A 25,774-nucleotide genomic window follows, 5' to 3' on the forward strand; every position below is an offset into this window, starting at 1 on the left:
TTCTTTCTAACACGTATATAGCTAGAATATTTTTATTAAATTTCTTCCGACACTAGGCAAAAAAAAATCCTTGATTAATTTCATTAGCACAGTGCACTCATGAAATGATTGCTAACTTGAACATTTTTAAAACAAAAACATCAAAAACAGAACACCATCTCCTATTCAAATTATATATATTTTGCTAAGCAAGCAAAAGCAAAAGGATTCAGATCATCCCATTCAATTACATAGCAAAAGACTTAACATCGTGAAAGACTCAATAAGTCCTACATTCCAAGACTCAATAAGAAAGTGTGAGACGTACTAGTACTCAGGTGCCAACAACACGAGGCTATTCACATATGGCAAGTACCTCCCCCCGAAATCCTGTCTCCTGCTAATGACTTCAACTTTCTGTTCTCTAAGATGATAAGAATACACCACCATCCCAACTAAAATCATCACAACATCGTCGTTGACACAAGCCAAAGCTCGACACTGATGATGAGTTAATCCTCCCTGGTCACGTTCGATTTTCACAGCAATATTATGCTTCAGGCTCATCTCCATACCCGCATATATGGCTATTGCATAGTCATTCCCTTTCTGATAACGTGCCTGAACGTAACACAACTCCCCCTGCCTTTGAGCCAAAACTCCACCCTCTCCGCTGACACAAGGGAGCGGCAAAATTCCACAAATTTCATTTTTCATATCAAAGGCAAGTACATTACCTGATGAAGTTTCCCAATATACCATTCCCTTCATGTAAAACCCACCTTTCAGCGTGGTCAATTCACCCAGTTCAATGCAGCTCGCAGTAGAGCATCTCCAAGACCTTTTCTCTGAAGAGTAAATTTCAAAATAAACTATTGGGACGTCAATTAAAGGGAAGGCACAAATGAGCTCGAAATGAGCTGCAATGTTGAGCTCCCAGGGTTCAAAGGCTAGTACAATGGCCGGTTCAGACTGATGGTAGTAATTTGGCCTGGGAAGTACCCTCCATTCCTTGTTCACTGGGTTGCAAATGTAGTAAACATTTTCTCCATCATGGCCTTGGCATAGAAGCAATCCATTGCAGGAGCTTCGAATTACAGTGGGTTCTGGCAAGAACTCGAGGGAGGTGCTAGGAATCCCGTAAGCATGTTGATCGAGTGTTATGAAAGTGGGAGTGCAGTCGCCAGGCTGACAGAAGAATCCAGATACTTTCTGGAAAGAATAACTTTGCGCATGGGCTAGAAAGGGACTACTGATCCATTTATCCCAGTCCTTGGAAATGGTTCTGAACCTGATGAGCGATTTGGCAGGAAGAAAAGGAAGGACATGGTTCTTCACAACATCTTTAATCTCTGTGTCCTTGCGCTTGACGTGTGCAGGAAATTCAAACAGGGTGGGATTTACTTTCCCATAAGCAAGAACTCTGTCAAACTGCAATTCAATCTGGCATAATATCATAATTTTTTTTTAAAACTACCCCACATGATCACAAATTTATTGTCCACTCGTACAGCTTTCTAACACAATCATAAGAGAAGCTTTTAGAAAAAACCAAGCTACAAAGCAACAGAAACATGAACAATTGAAAGTAATTAATTTAGTAAAAATGGTGTGTGGACATGTCTTCAACTATTTAATCAAATATTTTGTTGCTTCAAAAACAGATTAAAAAACAGAGTAATGGTGCCAATTCTGACAAATGAGTTTCCTTCCCTTCAATGTAAACTTATATCCCTATAATTGTGAGATAACAAGAAGATGCTGACTTGTCAGTATGCAAGATTAAAAGTTAATTTCCATAGACACACAGAAAAAACCACTTGGTTGAAACATAATCTACATGAGAGATCTTCGTTCAGCTAAGAGGCAACAAAGGGACAGGTACTAATAACTAATAACTTGTGTAATACACACAGATATGACACAATCTATGCTAAATACAAAATGGTGCCATCATGAATAACAACAACAACAATATAAGCAGATTAACTCGACATATCTCGCTTAAGGGGTGGGTATTACAGAGAAATCCATGCCCATGAAGGTAAAATCCAAAGGTTGATCTCACAGGAAAGAGAAACAAATCAGATGGCACAATACGATGCATCAATTTACAATGTCAGGCGTATGATCTCCAGACACAAGAGGCGAAGAAATCTACATTAAAAAAATTACTTGAACGAAATAAACAAGCTCCCAAAAGGTCAGGCATTTCACAATTTAAACAAGCACTTAAAATAGTGGTAGACACAAGAAGGAAAGAATACTTAATTAAATGGTAATAGAATCGTCTAATATAAATTAGTGACTGAAGTTCTTTATCTCATATTAAGCTGTATCCCCACCCATTTCAATGTCGTTGTCCTAGCAAGCAGGACAATAAACCCCCACCACACAATCACTTCAATTATAATAGGTGATGAATAGCACAATTACATCTAATATCAGAGATTACAAACAGGAGAAAGAGAAGCGCTCACAATTTCAGCTGTGGGATTAATTGTTTTAAACTTATTTTAGGTTCTGTTTGCTTAATTATTAAGTGGGATGATATTTATTCTTCTATATTCCAAACGACCAGGACATGTGTATCATTCCAAATGTCCTTTCACAATCTTGCTTCCACAAGGACCAAAACATGATCATTTTATTTCCACTTATTCTGAGATGCAGAAGGCTAACATTGACTCCATAAAATTGTCACCCACATCTAATTAAACTTTGGAAATTATATATATCTCAATTTAAAAATAAAAGTAAAAAAGTTTAGAAAGAATACCATGTCAGTCTCATCATCACTCGAGGAGGCTTCAGACTCTAATTCATTCTTCTGAGATTTGCTTTCTGCAGACGAGTCTTCTTTATCAGAATCAATAGAGCTCAAGCAGAACTCTTTCCAGCTTTCATTCTTCTGAGATTTAATTTCATCAGACGAGTCTTCTTTATCAGAATCAGTCGGGATGATGAAGAACTCTTTCCAACTAACCATGTCATAGGAGTCATCATCATCGGCGTATTCCATTTTGTTGTCCTCAAACTGTGCCATTATGCTACGATCAGAACTAACATTGGTTAGTCAAATAAAATTATAGTTTGATTTATTAACTGCATAAAGCTTTAGTTGAATATGACTTTCATGTAATTTACAAAAACATTATCGAAGAAACCTGCTTAATTTGTCCCAAATTTTAATTGCCATACGGCCATACTCTGCATACACACTTCTTTCCCATACAAAAGATAATATTGGATGTCCCTGAAGGGATGATACAAAACAGAACATGAAACAGTAAGTTTCATGGGTTTCTTACAAAATGGCTTGGTATCTTTAAACCCATGTCATGATTAAACCTAATAATTTTTTCACAAAAAGAAATTTTTTAATTATAAACTTTGAAGATTTTACAAGTAGTATCAAGAAGATCAAATTCAAAAAAAAGACAGCAAAAATAGAACAATATGATTATTCTAATAGACAAGCACAGATAAAAAATAGCAAATTAAAAGTAAAATATCAACAATCCCTCCCACAATTTCATCACTTTATATGAACAAGACTACATCAATCAAACATATGAACATTTTAAAGAAGGGAAACTCCAAGACACCTCCAATTCTCTGACAGAACACCAGATCCTATTATTGAAGGAGAGATTCAAACATTAACAGGCCATTTCCAACCCTATATTACAAGCTTGATTTTCTTATCTACCCATCAACAAGAATAACTTAACACAACAGAAGGGGAAGACTCAAGACTTCAAAGTCAACACATAGTTGTAAAGCCCAACTCTTCTTAATTATTACCGAAAAGATAGTGTGTACAGTGTATGATTACTATATGATAATTTTGGCATATATTCCTATACAGAGTAGCTTACGAAGTAAGCAACCACTAATTGTCATTAATTTTAATAAACTCACCAATAAGAAGAAAACGACTCGTACAAAGAACTTTAGAAGAAAAAAAAAAAAAAAAAAAAAAAAAAAAAAGATATATTAATACATATGAATCCAAGAAAATGAAGTAACTTGCTGAGAAGACCCAAGAAAATATATTTTAATAAAGATAAAAATAAAAAATCCTAAAACTCAGAAACCTTCAAAAGTCGAAATTGATCTTCGAAGAAGCCACGAAAACTTTTCCATGAATCTGTAATGGTAATCCTACAGCTTCAACGGCGAAATAACAGAAGAAACCCATATGAAAAAATTGCAAATGGACAGAGAAAAATCCTAGATTGTACCCACAAAACACCCTAGATTAAAATGAAACAAGAGACGATCATAGACATAAAGACGATCAAAAACTCACCAGTGAAGTGATGGTATCTATCACTATCAACTCTGCTAAATACTTTGAAACACCAATGATCAGAAACGATCCATGTAGAGAGAGAGAGGGCTTGTGATTGTTGTGTGCTTAGATTGCAACGTTTGAAGAGGAATTGGTAACGTCGTGCCTGTATTTATGTACCATAAAAGAAATATTTTAAAACAAATTATGAAAATTCTTCACATTTTGAATTTTTTTTTGGGCAAATTACATATACACCCCTCGAAGTTTGGCTAAATTATAAATACTCCTGAGGTTTGAGAAATTACAAATTCCTCCCTGAATGTTATATTTGTATAAGAAATTAGGGGGTAATTTGTTATGAAATATAAACCTCAGGGGATAAATTGTTATGAAAATACAAACCTCAGGGGGCGAGATGTAATTTCTGAAACCTCAGGGGTATCTGTAATTTAACCAAACCTCGAGGAGTGTATATGTAATTTGCCCTTTTTTTTTAATTCTTCATAATGTTTGTTTCGTGTGCTTCGGGTGGACACGTGTTTAATGTTGATTTGTGTGACTTGCTAGTCATTTTTTATTTTTTTATTTTGTTTAGAGAAGACTTTTATAGTCTTTGAGGTTAAGAAATCAAGAAAAGATTTTTGGAATTAGTTATTACCAAAATAATTAGGGTGTTGTTATGGTGTGCAACTCCTTAAGGTTGCACATTATATGCAACCAACACAAAAGATATAAGTAGAAGGTATAAACATAAAACAGGACAATAAATAGAAAGACGTAAGTGTAAAGTGTAAGTTGCACACTTAAGAAAAGTCCAAATAATTATTACAATTTTTATTGAAATACTTATTTTGTCCTGCTTTGAAAACTTTACCCATTAAGGGATTTTGAGAAGTTGCCAAAAAAAAAAATCAATTTTTTTGCTTTTTAATTTTTTTAGTCAAAAAATTAGTTTTTTTTACTCAAAATAACTCAGTTTTTTTTTGTCAAAAAAGTCATTAAAAAAGTTTAAAAAATTAAAAAATTAATTTTGTATCAACTTTTCAAAGCACCACAAATTTCATGAGGAATTGTACTCTATGCAATCTTATGAGATTTCTTATGAATTGATTAATTTCATTGATTTTGATCAAGTGAATTTAATATAGAGTGATTTTATTTACATCACCAATTTATCTTTTTTATATTCTTTATCTTATTATCTCATTAAAAAAAATGTGATTCTCATTACACTCGTTATAATATTAAAACTAATCCAAAACTAAAAACTTTTCAAAAATCTTTTAATGTAGTCTCTTTACACCGATAGCTTTAGTAATGAGTAATGCTAAAGATTCTAAAATTTTACCAAATATCTCACATGGGTGTGGAATCCACATAATGTAGGTTCTATGTGATCCTACACCTATGTGAGACATCTGGTAGAATTTTTAGAATCTCTAGTATTTTTGTTTAGTAATACAATGCTAAAGAATTTGAATTACTCCAGGACCGTGTTACTAGACAAATTATTTTTTTTCAATCATTTGTTACCGTTTAATTAGATGATTTTACTTTATTTTAATAGAAAATTAGTTGGAGCCCATTTATAAAGTGTCTAGTTGGTGATGTATTGTTATACAAATTAGATTACTCCAGTGTCATGTTGCCAAACTAAAATAAATTTGTCCAGCCACCTATCGCTTTACGTGCGTTGTAAATTGTCTTTATTGTTATCGCATTAAAGGCATCTATTCGTTTCAATGCAATCAATATTTCTTTTGGTCGCATCATACTGTCTGACATGTCAACTAATAAGGATGTTTCCTTCTCAAATAATCTATTAGCAAATGAGTGTCATTCAAGATGTTCAGAAACTAGATGATTGTACTTGTATTGTCGCAATATATAGAAGCATAATCATTCCAAACAATAAAATATAAAATATAAAACAAAATGAAACTAGAAACACACGGTAATGAGTAATGAAACAAATTAAAAACGTTCGGCCTTGGGTTATTGGAAATGTATCTTTTAATCGGCAGTGGGTTACCGAACATATATTTTTGTTCGGTAATGTAATTCCAGACTATTTTATTTTGTTTAATTTTGACATGACGAACAAAAGTCGAAGAACTCTCTCAAAAAGCGAAACAAAAACTTACCAAACAAATAAAAAAACTCACCATCTTACTTTTTTGATGGTTTTTCACCATTATTTCTTCATCTATTATTTTCTTCTATGATCAAAATATTATGATTCTCACTTTTTGAATTGAGATATGTAGCAAAGAAGAAAAATTGCAAAGAGAAGAAGAGCAGTAGAGATTGAAAAGTAATATCTATAAAGAGATAATAAAATATATTTAATTTTAGTTTTTTGTCTTTAAAAGTAATTTCATACATGGATAAAATTGAAAAAAAAAAACCTCATATGGAAAGTGTAAAGAGATAAATTAGAAAAATTCTATTTTCATACACAAAGTTCTCTCACTCCATACACTTAATGAAAAAAAAAAAACAATTAATTACATTTTTATCTTAAAATAAAAATACCAAAATATCCTTTTATCTTCTACATCCAAAACCCTAATTTCCAAGCCACTCAAAAATTTCTAACCCTAACTAGTAGCTGCACCACCGCCGACCTCCTCCCTTGACCGCCTCAGTAGGGATATGAATTCAAGATTGGGTTACAAGTAACTGTTGGATTTATTTTCTAGTGTGGCCTAATAGCCTACATATTTTTACATGTTTTATTTTATTTGGACTCCACAATTAGATAAAGCCAATATTTGAGATCAAGTTCAGTAATTAGAATTTTAATATAATTACTCTTCTAAGATATAAGAAAGAAACCTTGATGGATTAGGAATTCTTCTGATAGAGTTTGTCTGGCCCTCTTCTTTCCTCTATATAAGGATGGGTGACTCGCTTTTCATATGATAAGTATTTCCATCACTCTAAGTTTTATAGTAATCCTAATTGAGAGAGACAAAGAGAAGAAGGTAAGCCAAGAATTCAAGGTTCAACTATTAGGGGTATTTTCTTAACCTCTCTAATTCAATGGCTGACAAAGGTATGTTCGCTTTATTCTTGAGTTGTATTGAATTCAAGATCCTGTTAAGTTTAATTCTGTATTATTATTATGGTTACATGTATTATTAAATCTTACATGTGGTATCAGAGCTTTAGTTTGTGAATCAATACACCTTGGAATAATAATATATTTATGAATATTGTTATTATATTATAATTATTATTATTCATAAAAACATACTTTTGTTTATAAGGTTTGAACTCTGTCGGCATGTGACGTGCACTCCACTAAGCGTGCACATCATAGACTTCTTCACTCACAAGACAACATGATCTGTTAGGTCCTAACCTAAATAAGAGCACAGCCCACTTACTTTGTTTTGTGATATGTTAGGTGCAGACTTTTATGTAATTCTATATGCTGTTCATATGTATGTTTTGATTTATTATCAATTTTAGTGATAATAATTTTTATAATCATCATAATATGATATTAAATTGCGTGTATTGCTTGCCATTATGATAAAGTGCATAGATTAAAAGCAATTTTATAATTTGTTGAATCATTCAATCTATTAAAGAGTTATGATTTTACCTCATCTGATTATATGCACTTATAGTCTATTATTGTTGATATTTATATATTTTCATGATTTAAATTTGATATCTTGATATAATTTTATGACATTGAATATTAAATATTTGAGTGATTAATTCATATTAGGTGTAATTCTTATTGACCATTAAATGAGATATTCATGATTGTTATACTACATAATTTGATATATAAATATTCATGTTCGTCCAGAGTTATTGTTATTATTATTTTGGTAATTGCAATCACATAAAAGAAATTTTAGAAATCATAAAATAGAGATTTCATTAAAATAGTGATTGAATTAATAATAATTAAATAACTCAAATTAATGAATAGAGAATATTGTTGGTTAGTTTCGTATTCATAGGGTTTACTAAATTAGTAACTGCCAAAGTGGCATAGATTTGTAAAACTTATGAATATAGAACTACATAAAAGAATTGTTAAAAGGGTAACATTAAGGTTGATAATATTCTCAATTGCAGTTATAATTAGGAGATTAAGACTAGCCCAAAGGAGAGTCACTTTCAAATAATTATGAACTGGGTAAGATAATATGACTTATGTAATTTGACAGATTAGAATTGAATACCCAAAGGTAACATGTCTAGCTGAAAAATTGCATAAATTACTTTAGACCTACATAAGTGATTCTTGACGAGTGGACAATAGATATACCTAAGTTTTGCTCAAAGGAAAGACTTATGTGATATCAATAGTTCATCATAATTCTCAAAGCTTTAATATGTATATTGTTTATGCATTTTTCCGCGTTACTTATGAGATCTAGCCTTAATACCTCTTAAGATCTGTCAAAAAGATAGCTTGATATCTAAGGTGGTTGGACTTAGAAGCGAGGCTATATTGACTTCTCCGACCTTCCTGAGATCTTACTTGGTTATTGACCAAAGGACTCTTTAGTGACGTTACCCTAATGCTTAAAGTAATATTTGGTTAAAGGCTATTGAAGATCGACAAGCCACTTGCTGGCACTATTATGGCTGAATTGACAACAAATGAAATATAATGGCCACCGAGGAGTTTAGGATCACATTCTCAATATGGCGACAGAGCTGCAAAACTTAAAACTTTATCATAAACTATTATACCTGAATTGACAACAAATGAAATATAATGGCCACTGAGGAGTTTAGGATCACATTCTCAATATGGCGACAAAGTTGCAAAACTTAAAACTTTAGGGATGCAAGTTGATGAAACTTTCCTCATGCAGTTTATTCTCAACTCACTTCCATCACAATTCGGCGCATTCAAAATCCACTATAACACCAATAAAGATAAGTGGAGTTTGAATGAGCTGACTAATATGTGTGTTCAGGAGGAAGTGAGGTTGAGGGAGGAAGGACGTCAAATTGCATTGGCTGTAACTCATGGAGCTATAAAAGAACAAGAAGGGTAAGTTGTAAAATCAAATAAAAATCCACCAAAGAAAAAGAATGAACCTGGGGGAGAAAATCAGGCTCAGAATGGTTTCACCATCAAGTGCTACTTTTGTGGCAAGAAGGGACATGTGAAGAAAAACTGCAGCAAGCGAAAGGCTTGGTTTGAAAAGAAAGGTAAGACATTTTCTTTTGTTTGTTATGAATCAAATTTTGCTGAATTACTTTCTAATACTTGGTGGATTGACTCTGGGGCCACGATCCACATTACAAATGACATGCAGGGATACCTCTTAACCAGGAAACCAAAGGAAAGTGAAAGATTTGTCTATATGGGGAACAGTCTCAAAGCTAAAGTCATAGTTGTAGGAACCTATCAACTGATCTTAGAGATGGGTCATCAAATGGATCTAAAAGACACTTTTTATGTTCCTTCAATTTCTAGGAATTTAGTTTCGTTATCCAAATTAGATCGTGTTGGATATTCAGTTTTATTTAGTTGTGAAAAACTCAATTTAATGTTTAATTCAACAATGATTGGTTCTGGTAATTTATGTGATGGTTTGTATAAAATTACCTTAAATCATGAGTTTGCACAATCATTAGTAACTCTGCATTCGAATATTGGTTTAAAATGTGGTCTAATTAATGAAAAATCCTCAATCTTGTGGCATAGACGGTTGGAGCATATCTCTAGAAATAGAATTGAAAAATTGGGGAAGAATGGGATTTTGGAAAAAACCTAGACTTCACTGATTTTGAGATATGTGTGGATTGCATTAAAGGAAAGCAAATCAAACACCCCAAGAAAAGTGCCACAAGAAGTAATGAGCTTCTTGAGATAATTCATATAGATATTTGCGGGCTACTCAATATCCCATGTCTTAGTGGTGAAAAATAGTTTGTCACATTTATAGATGACTTCTCACGTTATGGATATGTGTATCTAATTCATGAAAAGTCTCAGGCTGTTGACATCTTTGAGGTGTACATTACTGAAGTCAAGAGACAATTAGATAGAAAGGTTAAAATAGTGAGATCAAATAGGGGTGGTGGATATTATGGTAAATATGACGAGTCAGGCCAAAATCCTGGCTCATTTACCAAATTCTTAGAAAAGAAAGGCATTTGTGCTCAATATACAATGCTTGGTACGCCACAGCAAAATAGAGTTGCTGAAAAGCGTAATCGTACACTTAAAGATATAGTTAGGAGTATGTTAAGTTACTCAATTGTACCTATTTCCCTGTGGGGTGAAACTTTAAAGATTGCAATGTATATCTTAAATAGGGTTCGTAGTAAGGCGATCCCAACAACTCCTTTTGAGTTGTGAATTGGTAGGAAACCTAGTTTGAGACACTTACATATTTGGGGTTGTCCAGTAGAGGCAAGAATCTTTAACCCACAAAAGAAAAAGTTAGACTCAAGAACAATATCTGGATATTTCATTGGTTATCCAGACAAGTCTAAAGGGTACAATTTCTATTGTCCTAATCACAGTACGAGGATAGTGGAGACTGGTAATGCTAGATTCCTAGAGAATGGTGAAATTAGTGGGAGCGAGAAAACACGAGTGGTGAATTTCGAGGAAATTAAGGTGGATGTCCCAACATTTGACCCTTATCAAAAAATTGTTGTACCTCAAACTTTTCCACAGGCTGAGGGAAACGAACAACATAATGAAAATCCTTCACCACCTCATGTTTCACCACTTCATGAAGATACCAACATTGAAAATATTGTAGAACCACCACAACTGGTAGTTCTGAGAAGATCTCAGAGGGAAAGAAAGCCTGACATTCCAGATGATTACATGGTGTATTTACAGAAATCTGATTTTGATATTGGGATTTACAAAGATCCAGTCTTATTTTCACAAGCTATGAATAGTGATGATTTTACTAAATGGGTCAATGCTATAAACAAAGAGTTAAAATCCATGGACAGAATAGTGTTTGGGATCTCGTCGAATAGCCTAATAACTGCAAAAAGGTCGGGTGTAAATGGGTCTTCAAGACTAAGCGTGACACAAAAGGCAATATCGAACAATTTAAAGTCAGACTTGTTGCCAAGGGTTTTACTCAAAAAGAAGGCATAGATTATACATAGACCTTCTCTCCAGTATCTAAGAAGGACTCGCTTAGAATCATCCTAGCATTGGTAGCTCATTATGACTTAGAGTTGCATCAAATGGATGTGAAAACTGCTTTTCTAAATGGGAATTTGGATGAAGAAATTTATATGGAGCAGCCAGAAGGATTTGCAAAGAAAAGGTAAAGAACATTTAGCTTGCAAATTAAAGAAATCCATTTATGGCCCTAAACAAGCTTCCAGACAATGGTATTTAAGTTTTAATGATACCATTACCTCCTTCAGATTTAAGAAAAATGCAGTTGATTAGTGCATATATCTGAAGGTTAGTGGGAGAAAGTTCATTATTTTGGTGCTATATGTGGATGACGTTTTGTTAGCTAGTAATGACCTTGGCTTATTGCATGAAACCAAGGAATATCTCTTTAAGAACTTTAAAGTGGTTGATATGGGTGAGACAAACTATGTTATTGACATAGAGGTCTTTAGGGATCGATCTCGAGGATTGCTAGGACTATCTCAAAAAGGATATATTGATCATGTTTTAGAGAGATTCAATATGCAGTTTTGTTCAGCCGGTGATGCACCCATCATGAAGGGTGATAAATTAAGTGAAAAATAGTGTCCAAGGAATGACTTGGAAACAAAACAAATGAAGGACATTCCATATGCTTTGAGGCTACAAATCATGCTTTATGGTTGCGGAATTTCATCTCAGGACTTGGTGTTGTTGACTCAATTGCCAAGCTGTTGAAGATATATTGTGACAATACAGCAACAGTTTTTTCTCTAAGAATGGAAAGTACTTTAGTGGTTCCAAACACATGGAAGTAAAGTACTTAGTAGTTAGAGAAAGAGTCCAGAAACAACAAGTGTTAATTGAAAACTTAAGCACCTCTATTATGATTGTTGACCCATTCACAAAGGGATTGCCACCAAAGACATACAAAGAGCATGTTATCAGGATAAGTCTTTTAAACAACCCTTGATGTGTATGATTAATCGCGAGTGCTTATTTTTTATTTGACACTATTTGCGCAATAATAATTTTGTTTCTGTTTTTCCTGTTTTTAAAAGTGTGTGTACACGTTAATTTGAATATTGATAAACAGGGAATGTCTTAACAAGACTGTCACGACCCAAACCTGCCCCTATGGGTTTAGCACCGTAACCGGCCAGTAATCCGTGATTACCGAAGGCCTGCTTAACAGTAATGACAGTAATACAGAGTAAAGGGGCTGGCGGAAGCCAAAACAGTAAATAAAAGATGTCTAATGAGCTGTGACAATCTGAATGCCAAAAAGACTTTATGCACAAGTCACGTTGATAAACAAAACATATATACATATCAGACATATACATAACATCCAGGTCAGGGACCAAGTCCCTTTAACATAATCGTACAGTCAAAACTCATTCATTTATTACAAAATAGAGACAAAATGGTGGTCCTGAACACCCTAAAACAGCCTTGGCTTGAATGGACTAGGAACCTCAAGATGAGGCACAACGGTTGGCTTGACAAAACGGGACCTTAACCCGACGCTCCTAGCATCGGTCTGGTGCCTGGATACCTACATATAAATATAAACAGTGAGTTAAAGCCCAGTGAATAACATATGTGTAAAGGGGTTAAGAATGAATGTCCTTTCAGTAATTAAAATAGTCAATTATATCAGTTATTCAATCAGTGGCTCATATTTCATGCCAAAACAGTCATTTAGGAAACATAAAGTCATATGTGGTACATCCAATATGAAAGCAGTACAGTAGGTCTTAACAGACCGAACAGTCAGCTGATGGCCATCAAACAGTGAACAGGAGTGGTCCAAACATTGGGGCCGACAGAGATCTCTGTAACAGTAGCAGTAACAGTAACAGTAGGTTGCTATGGATGCCACAAGTACAATTTACAAATAGGACAAACATTCATTCATTGAACACTAACATTTCAGTAAGCAGTACAGTTGATCATTCAGAAAATAGTCATAATTGAACATATCTTTACAACATTGTTACTCATAGAGCATTGGGCTATAGACAAGCTAACGAGCGTCCTCGGATGCCAACCTTACAGAGTAACAGAAGTAACACACACTCGGGATCAATAACTTAGCCCCTAACTTTACATGGTGTGGTTCTATAACATTATCTTCATTAAAATGCCTTAAACTTGGCCTAAGAATGCCTAGGATGGAATGAGAATGCCAAAATGCACTTTAAAGCACTTTTCAAATTTTTGTTGAAACAGGGGTCTCGCTCGAACGTGGCTTTCTACGCTCGAGCGAGCATGCCAAAACAGACGGGTCGCTCGAGCGTGGACTTCCTCGCTCGAGCGGTCTGTAAAAAATGCAAAAAGTGCTGGATGTTGAAAATCTCCGCTCGACGCTCGCTCAATGCTCGCTTGAGCGTGAGATACAATCCTCGCTCGAGCGTAGGTTCCTTCGCTCGAGCGTGCGTTTGCACACGTAGAAAACCTGAGAGCTTGCAATCTATGCTCGAGCCAACCTTCTTTCGCTTGAGCGGAGCTCTGAACAAAAGATGGTCGCTCGAGCGTGGAAGCCAAAATCTGGAATTTCCAGATTTGCCTCCCAAGCTCAAACCAAGCATTCAACACTTCAAAACTCAACCTTTTGGGCCCATTTTTTGGAAAACAATTGAAAACTCATACTACAACATATTTTGTAGATCAATTTTGTAAAATCAAGCCCAAAGGTAAGCCAATTGAACACAATTCAAAGAAACTTTCATGAACCAAGCAAGAACATAACATGCATGAGTTCTAGTGGACTCCAATGCTCCAAATCATGATCAAATATAAGATTGAGCTCAAAATCAAGGTGAATTTATGGACTACAACCAAAATATGAACATGCATGTTAGAATTTTCATGAAACCAACCTCAAAACTCAAGAATATGTACATGCATGCATGAATTAATTCTCAATTCAACTCTTTAAATTAATTCTTGACTTTAACTCCAAATTTTACCATGAACCATGCAAGAAACAACTTAAATTCATAATCAAGAGGGTGAATTCCCTACCTTAGGTCTTGAACTCCAAGTATGGAAGTCTAATTTTGCAATTACTCTTCAAGTCTTCTAATATTCCAAGCTAATTCTTGTTGAAACCAAACTTCTCCTACTCTCCCTCTCTTGCTCACGGTTTTGGGGCCAAGAAGATGAATAAAAGTGGTGCATCAAGAAATGTAAGGTGTAAGGAGTGTTGGTGAATTAGGCCACTAAGTGGCAAAAGTGTAATTTACTCAAACCAATGTGATTTAGCATCATTTAATCTTATTTAATTATTCCAAATCAAATTTTAATTAAACCTACCGTAAAATCACATAAATCCTAATTAACATATAACACTAATCGATTTCTGGTTCGGTCGCCGATAAGACCTTCAATTCGTAGTTCAAAGTTAAAACATGAACAGATTCATTCAGAAATCAAACAGATAGAAATGCATTCAAAACAATACACTCATACAATCGATTCAGAATATCGTTCTTATCAGTTACTTATCATGCTCAATCATAGATTAGCACTAATCAGAGGTGAGGGTTGTCACAAAGACAAATTACAGGAGCCTTTCAGGAAAATAATTATATATCCCGATAAAAGACTGGGTTGGTGAAGGTTATTAATGGCGTAGTGCATAGAAGGAAATATGACATAAATGTTATATAACTGCTATGACTCACATTGGTGATCTGAAGTAATCACAGTATTATAGTTTCTAATATATTTGAACTTATTGGCTATTTTTTAAAATTCGTGATTACGTGTCAAAGTTTTTAGTGTGGAATCCAATAAGTCAAATTTTTTTGTAAGTTGCATATTTTTGGAAAAACTCATAATTGCATCATAATCAGCTTAATGGGCCAAGTGGGAGAATGTTGGATTTATTTTCTAGTATGGCCCGATAGCCTATATATTTTTACATGTTTTATTTTTTTTGGACTCCACATTTAGATAAAGCCAATATTTGAGATCAAGTTCAGTAATTAGAATTTTAATACAATTATTCTTCTAAGATAAGAAGGAAACCTTGATGGATTAGGAATTATTCTGATAGAGTTTATCTGGCCTTCTTCTCTCCTCTATATAAGGATGGGTGACTCCCCTTTCATATGATAAGTATTTCCATCACTTTAAGTTTTATAGTCATCCTAATTGAGAGAGACAGAGAGAAGAAGGTGAGCCAAGAATTCAAGGTTTAACTATTAGGGGTATTTTCTTAACTTCTCTAATTCAATGGCTGACAAAGGTATGTTTGTTTTATTCTTGAGTTGCATTGAATTTAAGATCCTGTTAAGTTTAATTCTGTATTATTATTATGGTTACATGTATTATTAAATCTTACAGTAACAACTCCATCCGCGTGGTAGCAGATTAAGCATTGTTGATAATATCATGTCCCCATATAGATATAGAGAGGTGAGCCACTTTAATACAGAAAATGAATAAGTGCAATCAATGGTTAGAAACAATTTAAAAAGCTTTATCTAGAGAGATGGAGTTAGGCATGTCGAATTTGTAGTTTTTCTTTTCAATTGCATGTAGCGGTTTGGTCTTTCAGAATAAATTATATTAATTAGGGTGCAATACAAGTGTGAACTCTCTAGTTGTATAGGTAATAGAAAGTTTGGAAATAGTGCGTTGTAGTATTTTGGGATGGGCTACGGCGGTGGCTATAGTGGAAATGGCGACAGTGCTTAGTTAGGGTTAGTGATTAGGGTTAGTAGTGGAAGGATAAAGAAGATGGTATTTCTGGTATAAAGGATTGTGTACTGAGTAAAATATTTTTTTTTCAAATTTATTAACTGTATGAACTGAGATATGATATGTACAAAGATAAAATGATATGTAGAAATAGAATTTCCTATAAATTAGTGGTACAAGTAAAATTACCCATGCTAAATTCACGTGAAATTTTACGTTTTTAGTCTTGTTCCGTATAAATTTGAATTAATTTTGCTGTTAAGGACGGAAATTTGTAAACGCAAAGTAATATTTTTTGGGTGGATTCCTAATTTAGGTGTTGAATGTGAATATAAACATTAAGGAGGGGGGAAAACCAATGTGACAGTGTGAATTTATGGGAATATCAATTAAAAAAATCACATCAATTACAAAAATAACGTATATAACGTTAACAATCAAAACGAAAACCTGATATATCCTTCACATCCGTTAAGTTTACAGTAGACAAGAAAAACAATATACTAAAATACCACATTTAAATACTCACATCCCAATACCCAGAGAACACTCGTGTCGCACAAAACCAAAGTACTACATTCCAAATTCTATAAATCTCTCCCATCAAAAAAAAATAATAAAATAAAATAAAATTCTACATCTCCACAATTAGAATAACCAAATCAATTATAAATACAACAATATTAGGTGACCCGAAAAATCATGACTCAAAATATTTAAAACGACGTCGTTTTGACACATTTCGAGCCATTCGAGTCACAAAAATTCAGGTCATCAAACATTTTCCTTATAAATATAACAGATGGATTGATTTGGAAATTTGGCTATTTTAGTTAATTTTTTGACTATTTTAGTCTAGTTAAAAAAGTTATGTTTAGGATGATAATTAACCTTTTTTTTTTATAGTTGATTTGATGGTTATGAGAAAAAAAATAAAATGATTATGATTTAAATGTGACATTTTATCTTATTTAATTATTAGCTTATTTTTTTAATAAAAAATAATCTTCTCAAATACCCCCACGTTAACAACTACCCAATTTGTCTGGTTCTGGTTTCAGAAAACAGTTTTCAGAAAAATTTACTTTTTTTATTTTTCATAACTTAATGTTTTTAATGAATTTTTTTAATATTTTCAGCAATTTTTTTTTTTAATTTTTAGACACACCTAACATAAATACATTTAAAAAGTATAATATTTGTGAAAAAAATATTTAAAAAATACACTAAATACCAAAAAATATAAAAATAATACGAAAATTCAGTACATTTTTCATATTTTTGTGTATTTATTAATTTTTAAAAATATTTTTCACAAATATTTTACTATTTAGATACATCTAAGGGATTGTTTGGGATGACCTAAATAAGTGTACTTTTTATCTTTTTACAAAAAGATGTGCAGAAAAGTAGAGAGATGATGTAATGAAAAAAAGATAAAAAGATAAAAAGTATGTACTTATTTAGGATAGTCAAACTTGGCCTAAGTAAGGTACATCTAAACAAGTAAAAAAATTGATTAAAATTTTAAAAATATTTATTAAAAATAAAAAAATATAAAAAATAAAAAACTCAATTTTCAGAAATTGAATTCAAAAAACTGAAATCGAACACACTGATAGTATCACAAAGTCACATTATTCACATAGGAATATATACACAATCACTTGATTTTCCAAAAATAAAATGTAACAATAATGAATTCAAAATGTGGAAACCTAATATGGAAATCTCTAAAAATGAGTATAAAAATCTTTTAGTAAATTTTGAATAAATGTACAGTTTTAAAATATGAATATTTCAACACAGATGAGATTGTTAAATTCATTAAATTATTTGGAGGACTTATTAGTTAATAGGATATGAAAATAAGATTTATTGGTATTTTTCCCTTTTGCTTTTTGGGTGGAACATTAATCAAAGTTCCTTATGAGTTTGGTGTAGTCTATAGCAGTTTGTATTTTTTTTTTTTTTTAATTTTTTTTTTTGGGGGTTCATATTATTTGGTACAATCTTTATTCACAGTTTATTAAGTAAAAATAATTTTAAAAAATTAAAAAATTCATTATTTAACAATTAAAATTGAAAAGTTTTGATTTTTTATTCTTAATTTTAAACTTACAATAAATTGCACGAAAGCATCTTTTCATTGCTCAATTTCAAAGTCATGAAATCGGGCCAAGTGCCCATAGGGTTCTTGAGATGCACTTCTTGCTCGTTGACACAAAAGAGTTATGTTAGGGATCTCAAGTAAATTATCAAATGTTCTATCAAAATGTTGGCACTATAAATTTATAATTTTTTGCAGGACACGTGACATTCTCTTATTCATTTGAAAATTAAAAGAAGTTATAGAGATGATAGAGAATATGAAGGACAAAGTGGATGAGTGGAAGGACACATGGCAAGACAAGAATAAAAATGGAAGAAATGGGTAGTTACTAAGTAGTTATTGCTGTATTTTTTTCTCTACAAATAGCCATTAATGGGTACATTGTAAAAGGATCTAGAATTCATAATCAAAGACAATTGATTTCAATATTTCTTGTCATTTTCCTTATCTTAGGAGTAGTTTAACATAGATTTATACTTCGAAGTATTTATTTTCAGCATTTTCATTTCGAAGCATTTTATGCATTTCCTTTTCGAAGCATAGGAGTAGAGGTAAGTAATTATTACTTTGATTGTTCACTCAATCGTCTTTCTCCGTTCCTCTTTCTTTTTTTACTTTTTCTTTTCTCTACATTTGACAATTTTGAAATCCTCTTCGATGAGGCAAAAGAACCATCAACACAATCGCTTGATAATTGGCTTGAATTTAATCTGTAAGGACTGATTGATCCTTGCTGGCATGCTCGCATTTATGATATTTTCCTTCGTAAGAAAAATAAGCCAACAATTTTTTGCATGCTCAGTGGGACTGCCAAGTGTAAGAAATGACAAACGATTTGGATTTCGCCATTCGAACTTGTCAATTTGAAATATATTGGCGTGAAAGAAAAATTTTGGATCTTCAAAAAGAGATCCATTTTCTTGATGAAATAAACTTTCATCCATTACAATATTATCTGGTGGAAGAAAAAAAACACCATTTAATTGGAGAAATTCATCAACTTGATATGAAAATTCGCCAATGGAATGATGAGTTATCAACTCTCACTACCAAGTTTTTAACTGAGGCTTTAATGGCCGAAATTAGTGAATTTTTTCAGAATTTTTCCATGGTTGAAAATAACAAAAGTAAAGAGTTGATTTCATCAATGGCTCGGGGGGTTCAAGAGTCCGTTTTTAAAGAGCCAAATTATGAAATTAACATAACGAAAGAGCATGTTTTTTAGCCAAATTTGGTTAAGAATGATGTTTCATACATGGCTCGGGGGGTCCAAAAACCAATTTTTAGAGAGTCAAGTCATGAAAATAACATTCTTATGGGGGATTTTCATAAGCCATTAATGGCTAACATGGAAAAACAATCCACTTTGCCAAAGAATTATGAAAATCAATTCGACGAAAGTCATGTTTTTAAATCAAACATGGTCAAGAATAATGAACAAGCCACTGTTCATGAACTCAAAATTTTTGACATTTTTTAAAATATCAAAAAGTATGAATTTTCATGGTCACACTATACCATGACTTTTGGTGTTCAAAATCCTTTTTGGATTTGTGGTTCACATCAAAATATAATTCTGATGATGTGGCTAATAAAATTAACAAATTGTTCTTATGAGTTCGAAGCATGAACTTGGCTAGAACAAGGGATGATCATATAAAATGCATGAACTTGGCTAGAAAAAGCCTATGCATTTAAATAAATGGTTGAGAATGGCTTATCTTTTCAAATTGATGGCCAGTTGTACACAATCAAAGCATCGAAGGTACATTCGAAGCATCAAGAGTTGTTTCGAAGGTTGATTATTTCGCCTTCGAAGTTGTATAAAGCTTTGAAGATACATTCGAAGCATCAAGAGTTGTTTCAAAGATTGATTACTTCACCTTCGAAACTGTATAAAACTTTGAAGATACATTCGAAGCATCAAGAGTTGTTTCGAATGTTAATTACTTCACCTTCGAAACTGTATAAAGTTTCGAAGATACATTTGAAGCATCAAGCCTAACCTTGAAACTTCATTGTAAGTGTCATCATCCTATATCAATGCTTTCAACCTTCGAAGGGTGATGTTGTTCCTTCAAATTTGTGCCACAAGACCTTCGAACGATGAATTTGGTCTTTTATACCACCTTCGAAGCTTGTTATTGGTCATCTAGTCATAATTTCATGCTCATTCGAAACACTTTATTGGTGCTATTATATCATTCGAAGCATTTTGTTGATATTATTCAAAGAACTTTATTGCTTAGCTTAGTCATGTGCTTGGTTCGGCCCTTCAAAAATTCAAAGTAAACATCATTTTTAAGGGCCGCGGGGGGTAATGTTGGCACCATAAATCTGTAACTTTTTGCAGGACACGTGGCATCCTCTTATTCATTTGGAAGTTAAAAGAAATTATAGAGACGATGGAGAATATGAAGGACAAAGTGGATGAGTGGAAGGACACATGGCAAGACAAGAATAAAGATAGAAGAAATGGGTAGTTACTAAGTAGTTATTGCTGTATTTTTTCCTCTATAAATAGCCATTAATGGCTACATTGTAAAAGGATCCACAATTCATAATCAAAGACAATTGATTTCAATATTTCTTGTCATTTTCCTTATCTTAGGAGTAGTTTAACATAGATTTATACTTCGAAGTATTTATTTTCAGCATTTCCATTTCGAAGCATTTTATGCACTTCCTTTTCGAAGCATAGGAGTAGAGGTAAGTAATTATTACTTTGATTGTTCACTCAATCGTCTTTCTCCGTTCCTCTTTCTTTTTTTATTTTTTCTTTTCTCTACACTTGACAATTTTGAAATCCTCTTCGTTGAGGCAAAAGAACCGTCAACATAATCGCTTGATAATTGGCTTGAATTTAATCTATAAGGACTGATTGATCCTTACTGGCACGCTCGCATTTATGATATTTTTCTTCGTAGTAAAAATAAGCCAACACAAATCTTTTATATGGGTGTAGATCCACACAAATCACATGAGTATGGGTTCCACACCCATGTAAGAGATTTGGTAAAATATTTAGTAATTTATTTGGGGTCTCAAGCATTTTCCCGACACAAAAATATTGATAATTAAAGTCATTTATGAACTAACATTTTGTTTGTCATTTCTAGTCAAAGTTTGTATTTAAAAATAAATAAATGAATGAAAAGAAGGAAAATAAGCAACTTATACTTATTCAGGTTATATCACCTCTATTTTTTTTGTATCTTTTTTTATAATAAATAAAAAAAAAAATTTAAAAAGCCACACTAAAAAAAGCCTGAGTCATTTTTATTCCCTTGTAATGTGTATAACTAAATTAATTCTAATACAAACTTTTTAAAGAAAATATCATTGAAGACAACTCATATTTGTTACGGTAGTGCTACAAGTAATGTTAGAGATCATAAAAAAAAATATATGAAAATAATTATGAAAAATTTTCCACCGTTATATTACATATTTTTATTTTTCATAATTTAATGTTTTTAATGAATTTTTTAAATATTTTCAGCATTTTTTTTTAATTTTTAGACACACCTAACATAAATATATTTAAAAAGTATAATATTTGTGAAAAAAATATTTAAAAAATACACTAAATACCAAAAAATATAAAAATAATACGAAAATACAGTACATTTTTCATATTTTTGTGTATTTATTAATTTTTAAAAATATTTTTCACAAATATTTTACTATTTAGATACATCTAAGTAAGGTGCATCTAAAAAAGTAAAAAAATTGATTAAAATTTTAAAAATATTTATTAAAAATAAAAAAAAATATAAAAAAAAAACTCAATTTTCAGAAAATTGAATTCAAAAAACTGAAATCAAACACACTGATAGTATCACAAAGTCACATTATTCACATAGGAATATATACACAATCACTTGATTTTCCAAAAATAAAATGTAACAATAATGAATTCAAAATGTGGAAACCTAATATGGAAATCTCTAAAAATGAGTATAAAAATCTTTTAGTAAATTTTGAATAAATGTACAGTTTTAAAATATGGATATTTCAACACAGATGAGATTGTTAAATTCATTAAATTATTTGGAGGACTTATTAGTTAATAAGATATGAAAATAAGATTTATTGATATTTTTCCTTTTGCTTTTTGGGTGGAACATTAATCAAAGTTCCTTATGAGTTTGGTGTAGTCTATAGCCGTTTGTATTTTTTTTTTTTTTTGGGGGGGGGGGGGGGGGGGTTTGGGGTTCATATTATTTGGTACAATCTTTATTCACAGTTTATTAAGTAAAAATAATTTTAAAAAATTAAAAAATTCATTATTTAAAAATTAAAATTCAAATGTTTTGATTTTTGATTCTTATAATTTTAAACTTACAATAAATTGCACGAAACAATTTCAAAGTCATGAAATCGGGCCAAGTGCCCATAGGGTTCTTGAGATGTACTTCTTGCTCGTCGACACAAAAGAGTTATGTTAGGGATCCCAAATAAATTATCAAATGTGTTATCAAATCTTTTATATGGGTGTGGATCCACACAAATCACATGAGTGTGGGTTCCACACCCATATGAGAGGTTTGATAAAATATTTAGTAATTTATTTGGGATCTCTTGCATTTTCCCGACACAAAAATATTGATAATTAAAGTCATTTATGAACTAACATTTTGTTTGTCATTTCTAGTCAAAGTTTGTATTTAAAAATAAATAAATGAATGAAAAGAAGGAAAATAAGCAACTTATACTTATTCAGATTATATCACCTCTATTTATTTATTTTTTGTATATTTTTTTATAATAAATAAAAAATTTTAAACAAAAAGCCACATTAAAAAAAAGCCTGAGTCATTTTTATTCCCTTGTAATGTGTATAACTAAATTAATTCAAATACAAACTTTTTAAAGAAAATATCATTGAAGACAACTCATATTTGTTACGGTAGTATTACAAGAAATGCTAGAGATCATAAAAAATATATATATGAAAATAATTATGAAAGATTCTCCACCATTAGATTACATATACAATAAAATCCCACACATTAATCAAAGGACAAAAAATCTTCATAAAACATTTCATAATATTTTTTTCGTAATCTCTAGTATTATTCTTATACAAATTATAAATATTAAAAATCTTTTAAATTATACTATATCAATTACACTAATTAGTATACTAATTAATGCATATGGTATTATTCTATTTGTTAAGGTATTAAAGATTTTTGCTAGACAATTTTAATATTTTTGAAGAACACAAAAGATAATAGATGACAACAACGTAACTGTTTTGAGACTTTAAATGAGCCAATTAATAATTATTAGATGGCATATGACAATTGGGACCCATTCCTGATTGAACATATATAGGCAAGCCAAATATGTTTGGCAATGCAATCATGCACATTAAAAATGCATTTAATTCATTTGTGAATATCAAATGGATTAGCCAATGCTTGATAACAAGTGCATGGTGGTCACTCATAATTAAAATGATTGGTTATCATTTTAAAAAAAAAAAAATTTAAAAATTTAAAAAAAAAATTATTTTTCGTATTTTTTTTTTATTTTTATTGATTTTTTTAAATATTTTGAGCAATTTTTTTTTTAATTTTTAAACATACCTAACATAAATATACTTAAAAAGTAAAAAAAAATTGAAAAAAACCTTTTAAAAATTCACTAAATGCCAAAAATACAAAAAAATACAAGAATTCAGTATATTTTTTATATTTTATGTATTTATTAATTTTTAAAAATATTTTTTCAAAATTTTTTTATTTTTTAGATACATCTAAGTAAGGTGCATTTAAAAAAGTAAAAAAATATTTAAAATTTCAAAAATATTCACTAAAAACAAAAAAATACGAAAATCAAAAAATTCAATTTTCAAAAAACTTAATTCAAAAAACTCAAACCAAACACTAAGCTTTGAGAGTACAAATGACAAATGGCACGAAACAAAGTCCACAAGTCTCTTAGAGGTTAAAAATAATTAAATATGAGCAACTTCTTGAAGCACAAAAAATGCTCACTCGGTGATTTGAATTCAAAAAACATAATAAATAAATAAAAAGATTAAGGACACGAGTAATAATTTACATTATTCACCCAAAAAAATAAATTACATTTCAGTATCTTCTATACAATTAATTATGCCTTTTCTTTCACTTTTCCTTTATACGTCATTCTCTTTTATTTATCTTGCCCTTATACTGGTTGGCTGTTAAAGCCCTCGTTTAGCATGTGAGGTTGGTAGGCTCGTTTGGCATGTTGGGTAGGGAGGCTAAGGTTAAAATAATTATAAAAAGATAAAATTATCTAAAAAGTTAATACGACAAATTGTCACATTCAAATTATAATTATTTTACTTTTTCTCTCACAAAAATAAAAAAAATAAAAAAAATCCAACACAAACGAAACTTTTTACCCATGCTTGAATAATTAAAAAGTCAAAAAATCATTTCACTATGAAGCCGAAGATCAACCACCCCCCACCCACCCCCGGCGCGCGCGCACAACTTCAACACATTTCTTTGATATTTATCTGACTTCAATTTTAATCTAAAAACATTATTCAATTTTTTTGACACCCTTAAATTACATTTCTGCCATTCAAATAGAAAAATAAGTTAATACTGAGGAATAAAGCTGAAAGCTTGGCTGTAGACAATAATGATACAGGAGACCGGACAATGGACAATGGACAACTGACAACATATGAAAGACAAACAAACAAGTAATGGATCAAAAGAAACATGAAGCTTAGTTTTGGACTAGGAAAATTCTATAGATTTTAAATAAATTATTAAATTTTTTATATGGGTGTGTGTGAGTTTCACATTCATATAAAAAATTTGATAAAAAAGTTAATAATTTATTTAAGATTTCTAATATAACTCAATGGACTATAGTGACTGACGATAAAAATATTAGACGAAGAAATGACCAATAGACAATAATGAAAGACGAATGGTTAATGGATGATAAACAACAAATGATGGACAATCAACGAGTCCCATTTTTAATCTCATTGCTTGAACCACTAGTTAAGAGATCCATTGGCAATAACTTTTTTAGTTAGTTTTTTGATTATTTTAGCTTGAGACTTTTTTGGTTGTTTGGTTTTCTTGTTTAGATTTTTTAGTTTTTTGACTTTGGAATGACAAATTTTTTTTGTCCTTTTGTGATTTTTGTCCTCTTGTGATTTTTTTGATTTTTTTTGTCCTTTTGTAATTTTTTACCCAAAGATGATTACCAAACGAGCACTAAATCTAACTATTCACACAATTAAATTTATTTATATGTTTTTTCGGTTTTAATTTATATTGGGCAATATAATTAGACACAAACTTGTATTTTTAAGAGAGTTGGATTTTATCTTTGTAAATAAAATAGTATTTTTAGCACAAACCTTAAACCCTAATCAATCCCAAATGAAGATTTTGGGGTTGATTATTGCCAAAACAATTATTAAATATTTATTAAAAAAATTATATATTTAAGACAATTAACTTTTACTTCTATGATTAAAATATCATCTTCAATATATAGATTGTAAATATATTGCGGC

The 25,774-nt window shown here is 31.3% G+C and overlaps 1 protein-coding gene across 10 annotated transcripts; it reads right to left on the bottom strand.

The window, feature by feature from the left end:
* Positions 1–162: 162 nt before the first annotated feature.
* On the bottom strand, positions 163–4,536 carry LOC114256028 (F-box protein At5g07610). Of its 10 annotated transcripts, none has more exons than XM_082922604.1 (4): positions 4,295–4,486; positions 3,147–3,235; positions 2,759–3,029; positions 163–1,410 (listed from the first exon to the last, which is right to left on the bottom strand). In XM_082922604.1, the coding sequence occupies exons 2-4, from the start codon at positions 3,176–3,178 to the stop codon at positions 307–309; spliced, it is 1,407 nt and encodes a 468-aa protein (XP_082778730.1). In that variant the 5' UTR covers positions 3,179–3,235; positions 4,295–4,486; the 3' UTR covers positions 163–306. The 10 variants fall into 10 exon arrangements, with proteins under 10 accessions (XP_082778730.1, XP_028051388.2, XP_082778729.1 ...); XM_028195587.2 differs by having other exon boundaries at positions 163–1,422; XM_082922603.1 differs by lacking the exon at positions 4,295–4,486 and adding an exon at positions 3,588–3,846 and having other exon boundaries at positions 163–1,422.
* Positions 4,537–25,774: the final 21,238 nt, after the last annotated feature.

The sequence above is a fragment of the Camellia sinensis genome, chromosome 4 (assembly GCF_055761805.1).
Source record: "Camellia sinensis isolate YWXY chromosome 4, ASM5576180v1, whole genome shotgun sequence".
Classification (NCBI taxonomy): domain Eukaryota; kingdom Viridiplantae; phylum Streptophyta; class Magnoliopsida; order Ericales; family Theaceae; genus Camellia; species Camellia sinensis.